The 7,384-nt window shown below is 50.2% G+C and overlaps 1 protein-coding gene across 1 annotated transcript in view; it reads right to left on the reverse strand.

Moving 5' to 3' along the window:
• The window catches only part of CD99L2 (CD99 molecule like 2), a 34,206-nt gene extending 27,131 nt beyond the window's left edge, over window positions 1–7,075 (reverse strand). The window contains exon 1 of the mRNA XM_076347240.1: window positions 6,988–7,075. Coding sequence (XP_076203355.1) covers window positions 6,988–7,045 — 58 coding nt within the window. The 5' untranslated portion in view covers window positions 7,046–7,075. The remainder of the gene's footprint in view (window positions 1–6,987) is intronic.
• Between the last annotated feature and the right edge of the window lie 309 nt (window positions 7,076–7,384).

Genomic DNA, 7,384 nt, shown 5'->3' on the forward strand with positions numbered 1-7,384 from the left:
CCAGCTTTGCCCAGAGCCTGCCTCCCGCGTCCGGCTGGTGAGCACCCGCTGTGTTCCCGTCACCTCCCAAATGTGCTACTAGGAGGCAAAAGCACAGTCCTGTTATGCAGGTGGGAAAGGTCTGCTGAAATACTTCTGCCAGGGGAAAAAAGTGTTTCTGCTAAGTCAATGACAACTTATCAGGATAAATTCTGCAGGTTTTTGTTACAGAATTTCATGGGGTTTTTAAAAAGTTATTTTATGAATGTAATTTAAAATGTCATTTTTTAAGTCATGAAAGACAGCTGTTTAATCCTGAGATAAAACATTTCTCTAGATGAAGGACGTGCACAGTTTTGCCTCCCATCACTAGGGGAACAGCTACCTTATAACCAGAGCACCGTTTGCTATTGATGTGGCATGAAATAATTTAAACATAAAAATAGGAGCTCACTGAGTTCAAAGAGAAATCCACCAACAGGTCTCTTGCTCTCTCTGACCCTACTTGTGGAAAAATAGCACCAACGTTTACAAAACCAACAGTTTGTAAACTGTTATTTTAATTTAAGTGTTATGGCACTCAGATTTCCTCTGCAAAAGTATCTAAATCATTCACTCAGTTAAGACCATCATTACAAAAGAGAAAGCAGGAATATACCTTTTTTTCAAACATATGCTATAAGCTCACTGAAAAATGCTCTATTTTCTGCATGAGGCCGAAGACATGTATTGGGATCTGTGTGCATTTTTAAAAACACACATGGGCACAAAGCTTAGTGCTGCCCTATGGATTTTTGGAAATAACGAATTCTGGTTTCCTGGCAAATAATTACACACAAACTGCATGGCATCCGCTCAGTGTCTCTGACAGTGTGTGAGACAGTCTGTCACCAGCAGCAGTAGCTGATGCCCAGTGAGCAGGGCCAGGCTGAACACCCGCCCCAGCTGAAGCACCTGGGTTAGAAACCAGCCTGTTTCTGGGTCAGAAAGCAGGGCTTTGCCTGGGGGCGAGGGGGACGCTCCGGGCAGGCGTGCACCAGCTGGAAGCATCGCCTTGGATGGTTTGGTTTTGGGGGGCTGCAACCTCTTCAGCCCAGCGTTGTGTTAGGGTCAGGTTGCGTGCGGATTTCTCTGGCCAAAAGAACTTCCAGGGTGGGAAAATGTGCTGGGCAAGGGGGAAGTTTCACTGATTCTTGGTCTTTCTACCTCCTCACGGCACGAGAGCGTACCCTGGGGTATACTCGGGCTCTGTAGTGAAAATTATGCAAATCTCTGAGAGAAATGCTATGTACTGGATGGCAGGATGGGACCCGGGGAGGTTTTTGCTCCAAATGAGGTAGACTGGGTCTGGCATTAGCTTCACTCAGACCGTATTGTCTGGAAAGATGACCCAAGTCCTGCGGTAGCGGGGACACCTGAATGGAGGTGGCTGGTCATCACGGAGACGCGTGCTCCACCAAGCTGCTTGCTTTCATCCCATATAGGTCATATTGAGATCTGATATAAAGACAGAGACTTTTCCCTAAGCTCCTACCCCTAAAAGCACACGTTTGTCAGCAGACAATGCTTTATAGGCACAGATTAATGTGCTGTTCAAAATCCTATCACATATCTAATGTCCCTTCTGCAGCACAAGCACCTCCTTTGTCACCCACAACTGGGGCTGGAAACCTCTTCTGCTTATTTAGCCTCCTACCCTCCTGGAGCCCGTGCTGCAGTTACCCCTAAACACCCAACCAGGAGCGTGCCCTTCTGAAGCGGGATTTCAGTAAGATTCTTCCAACTTTGACAAGGTCTTTCTATCCAGATTTCTTTGTATATGGACGAAGAGAACATTTCAAAGGTTAAGCAAAATGCTGAGCAATTCTCTTTTCCCAACACCTTGTTTGCTGGAGACAACCCCGCGCCAGCTGCACCGCCCCTCGCCTGCAGAGCCCCCCAACAGCAGAACGATGCTGTTCACAGTTCCCTTCTCCCTGCCTGAGCCGCCGCCTCCAAGATCTCGTCAATGCCTCTGCTTTTGCTTTCTTTGGCTTTCCTACACATATATGCCATGCCAGCGCTGAATCCCTACAGGAGACCCGGCCCACTCCTTCCCTGAAGATGCTGCTTGTGGTTGGGTATCTTAGGGGAGAGGAGCTTGCACTCAGCATCAGCTTTCTGCCTGTGGCCCTGGTATTCCTACCGCAATAATTTTCTGTGTTTCCTAGACAAGGTTGGAAAGCAATGAAAAAGGATTTTGGAGCGACAAGAAGACAGTTTTGTAAATATGTATTAGCATTAACTTTATCCACGTCACACCAGCAGGCTGAGCTTCAGAAGATCAAAACCAAACCTGACCCTGCGCGGCTCCACTGAAATCCCTGCAAGTGTGCAGAAAGCGTTCGCCTCTCACTTTGCGACGGCTAACGGGCTTGTACTGGGGCACTCTGTTTTCTTCTCAAAAGCATCATTCACTCGGCAAACACGTTCTTGTGCTCGCATCCCAAATCACAGCTAGTGACTCCAGCATCCGGATCCCCAACTTTGAAGTTTCCTTTTCAAAAAAAGGCCTTTCATGTTCTGCGTTTTGATACGCCACGTTCATCTTCCCCCAGTTGTGAATTATATCAGTCAATCAGATTACAAAGGAATTATTGCAAAGGTTTTCTCTTTGCCGTCAGTGTTATGTAGTTTATTAAACATATGTTTTGTTATTAGAGTGGCTTCAGAAGCACTGTCTAATAAAACCCCAGCTTTTCCTTTAGTTAATTGTAAAGTCAATGCCTTAAACCTCCAGGAGACATTTTTCCAAGGAGAAACAAATTTGTTTTTAAACTGAGCAGTCCTAAAAGTTTATTCTAGTCAGCACTGGAGATCAATAGACTCTTCTGTTTTATGTGCTTTAAGGGCTGAAACGGTTGCAACAGATGTAACGAAAAAATTACATTATTGTAGAGGGGAAAAAAACCTAAGAGTTAAATGGCCATTTCCAAGCATAGATCTCACTAGGCTGGTAGAAGAAAAAGTTCTGAAATACAAGCAGAAGTATGGAAATTAATTATTTCCAAAGCTCTGTACATAAATATCTGGGCATGGCACATTTAATTAATGCGTATTTGTTCAAAGATCAGAGATAATTTGTAAGAAAACTAATTTAGCTTCTCCCGCTTTGTCATATGTGCTAAAGACACTATCAAAGTAAAAATTATTCTTTAAATGTATTAGTTTGACTTGCTGCTGATACCTAGTAATTATAAATTTAATAACATAATAATGTATTATAACGAAGATTTTTAGCACAGGTAAACGCTTTACACAACACTGCTCTCTACTTCAGTTTCGACAGCAGTGCCAAGCCAAGGCTTTCGCTTCTACTCCAGACAATTCCTCCCTGCAACTCTCCCGGCACAACCGTGGTGAGCGACCCTGGCAAGCGATGGGCACAGAGCTGGCGGGTCACCTGGCACCAGCACCCCCTTTTCTGCCAGCTGGGTCCACCGCTGCCCGCCGCAAAGTGGAGCCCGGACACCTGGAAAAACATCTGGGAAAGAGCTGGCTCCTTTCTGCTTTCTCCACGCTCTCGGTTGGGCACTGTTGTGCGGAGACTGTGCGGAGGAGCCGCCTGCAGTGACTGCAGCCATCTGTGCAACAGTTATAAATAGCTAATTATACTGTCTAATATTACTTTCACATTTAAGTAATTATTGTAATTGCTGGTGGGATATTGTAGTCACACTTGAGAGGAGAGGTGATCTGTGAGACGCTGTCTATTAGGACACGTGATGACAACATGAAGAGTTGCCCGTCACTGCTGATATTGCAACTTTGGAGGACGTGCCCAACTATTCTTATTGCGGGTTTGTAATCATGAAGTTTTTCTTCAAGCTTTTCTTACACAACATAAAGCATAAAATCTGGACGTGCCCCTTCTGCCTGGCCGGTAAGAGGTAACCTTGCACTCCCTGCAAGAACACTGACCTCACACGTCAAATTTGCCATCTTTCCATGAAAACTCATCAGTGCATTTCTGTACTGGCTTACCACGAGAGTGAGGACAGGAGCGGGGAAAAAAATGACTGTGGAAAGTTCCTTGTTTGACTGTTTTCCTTATCATTTTGCACAAACATGTGGCTAACCCTGGATGACTCAAACATAACTACTTTCTGGAAAAGCCACAGATCTGTGCATTTAAAACATCATGCAACGCACTAGCATAGGGAATGCTCGTCTCTGGCTGCTGCTCCAGCTGCAGCGAAAAGGCTTTGCAAGCCGTTTGGTTTCCTCCACTGCCTCAAAATACTGTAATGCTTCTGCCCCCCACTGCACTGTGGGAATATGCCGGAGTTTAGCAGCACTGGAAAACAGCTTGGTGCCCTGCGAGCAATTCCTATTTCCAGCATTGCACCCACGGCCAGACGGGTGGTGAGGGTGGAGGGAGCATGGCAGCTCGGATGCACGGACGGACGCGGCACGGCTGCGTCCAATAGCCCACCAGGTGCTGAAGTGCACAGTCGCGTATGAAGGGAAACGCAGCGGAATTTGACCAAAGAGAAACTCAAAACCTACCATATTTTTTCAATTAAAAAGTGGGGGTTTGTTCCTGCTTTACTGGACAGCCACAGCCAAGATGCACATTATTCTTGTGTCAGTGGTGGATCCGGACCTCACCTGCAGGAATCGCGCTAAGTACTGATTTTGTTGTCTAGTTTGCTATCCTTGGTTCTTGGTAATTTGTAAACCTCCGAGCTTGCAAGAGACTGGGCTGTCTGTGACCCACCGTCGGCAGCGCTGGAAAGACTGTTTCAGAACAAGAAGCCAAAAAAAAGCCAGCAAATAGAGGCAATGAAGACATTTGATTTCTGTTGCTGCTGTACTGAGGAGCTGGGGTAGAAAGCCCTGCCTTGGAAACCCACACCTGATAGTTTCCTGTGGGCATGGGATGAAGGCAGCGAGGACACCTTGGTACCCGAAAGACCAGTTCAGTGCTCAGGTGGGGAAGGGCTCTCTGAGCCTCCATCAGGGTGCCGCAAAGCTGCTCCAAAACGTTTGGGAGAGAGACAGAGGGAGGAGCAGGCACCCACCCGTGGGTCGGGAGAGCCACTACTGAAATACCGAAGCACTGGGGGAGGAACTGGAGGCCACGTGGAAAGGTTGAAGCCGCGCACCAGTACCTTGTCCCTACGCGTCCAGTGTCGGCAGGGCTCTGCGCAGAAGAGGTTGCAAGTGCAGAGCCCGCTTACCTTTATATAGTTATTTCCACGGAGAGGCAATTTAAAGCAGCTCAGACAGGAGCTGAACTTAATGTTGTTCAATTACCTGTGAAGCCTTGCGCTGGCAGGAATGATTTATGAACGTTTCAGTGAAATTCATTTTGATACAAACACAGCCAAGGATATTTAAGAGCTGGACCCTGCAGCCCAGCGCTCCAAAATGAAACAGAACAGCATTTTTCTTTGCCCAGGTTGCAAACAACAGAGAATGCAAATAGCTTTACTGCTGACTAGTCAGATTTTTTTTTTATTTTAATCTAAAATCAGGACTTTATGCACAGTCTCTTAGCTCAGCCTGTCAAACTGGTATCCACCAATTAAAAATGTAGCTGCTAAACTGGTGAGCACAAGCAACTCTGTACCATGCTGTTACCCTTCCAGGTGCACGAGCAGGTAAGTACCTAATGCAAACGGAGACTAATTCAAGGCTGATTCACGGTAAACCTTCCAACAGCGAAAGCTGCTCGCGGCCCAGTTCACTCTTTGTTTTGTTGCTAATATCCTCTAACCAATCTGTGTTTGATGGGTGCCTCCTAGCTAATAGCAGATTTTTTTAGAAAAACTTTCCTAAGGCCTTTCACATAATTGCTATTTTCTCTGTACAACCTTTAAGAGGATTTTTTTTCTATTCAAACAAACAAACAGCTTCTTAAGAGTATTTTTTTTTTTAAAGGAAACAAACAAAGAGCTGTGGTAAGCTTTGCATTGATTTTAATTCCCCCCCCCCCCAAAAAAAAAAAAAAGCATGTTTTTTTCCCCTATCTTCCTAGTTACTGTCCAGCTGGGACTGATTTCTGGGTTAGACTATTCTGATCTGCAGAAATAGCAGTGGGACTAAAAAAGAGTGAGAATACAACCAGCAGCCCCAGAAATTTGGGTCACGCAGAGAATCCGCTAATCCAATAGCTCAGTAAGCAGAGAGACAAACCTAAACTCCTTTCAGGATGACTCTGTGACTCCCTCTGTTTTGGATTATCTGAGACACAGGCTGCTACAAAGCTTTATACCTGCAGCATCACACATTTTGTTTAAACATCGATGTGACACTTTCTCACAGAGGCATACGCTGCATCCCGAGATGCTTTAATCACCAGTATTGTCATCTAATGACGGGTTTAGAGGCATCATATCTGTCAGATACCTGTGCCGGAGCATCCCCAGCCGCCAAGCGGGGGGGAGAAGGGACAGGCGCTATCGGGGGACGGTAAGAGCCCAGGCGTGGGGGGCCCGGGGGGACGAGAGGGTGACTAGGGAATGGCTTTGGCCGTGCCGTGCCCTGGTGCACAGGCTGGCGTACCGCCAGCCGCTGCAGCGTCGGGGTGCTCTGCGCAGGGTGGGGCCCCGGGGGGGTGCAGCCCCCCCATGGGCGATCCCCCGGGCGGTGCATGCTCCTGGGAGCCCCTGCTAGGGACCCTCCTCGGGGGTGCATCTCCCCGGCCCCGCGAGCTCCCCCCCCCCGCCCCGGGGAAGGCTGCATGCTACCGGGGGATGCATCCAACCCGGGGAGCCCCCACAGCGGGGGGGGGGTGTGTGTGTGTGTGTGCTGCAACCTCTGCGGGATTTCCCCTCGGGGGTGCATCCTGCCGGCTGACCCCGGGCGGACGGGGAAGGGGTTTCCGCCGTGCCGGGGCCGGGGCCAGGGCCTCGATCATGCGCAAACCGCGCCGCGCCCCCCGCCGCGCCCCGCGGAACCCCCCCCCCCCGGGCCGCCCCCTCCCGCTGCCGCCCCGCGGTGCCGGCGGCCGGGCCGCCCTACCTGCGCCCAGCAGCGCGGCGAAGGCGAGGAGGAGCCCCAGGAGGCGGCGGCCGGCCATGTCGCGGCGGGGCTGCGCGTCTGCCGCGGGCACGGCCGCCTGCCAACGCCGGGGCGGGACGGGGCGGGACGGGGCGGGCGCACGGTGCCACCGCCCCCCGCACCCGCCGGGCTGCGCTCCGTCCGGGAAGCGGCGGAGCCGCGGCGGGAGCTGCGGCCACCGTGGGGTTGCTGAGCCCCGGCGCCGGAGGCTGCCGTGCTGGGCGGCTCCGTGCCCTGCCCGCCTCTTCCCGTCGCGGCGAAAACGCCTTCCTGCCGCCCCCGGCCCCGGCGCGCATCCTCCCGCCGGGCGTGTGCGGTGGCTGCCGCTGGGCGCAGCCCCATATTTACTCACCGAAGA

This window comes from Aptenodytes patagonicus, chromosome 9, assembly GCF_965638725.1.
Source record: "Aptenodytes patagonicus chromosome 9, bAptPat1.pri.cur, whole genome shotgun sequence".
Classification (NCBI taxonomy): Eukaryota; Metazoa; Chordata; class Aves; order Sphenisciformes; family Spheniscidae; genus Aptenodytes; species Aptenodytes patagonicus.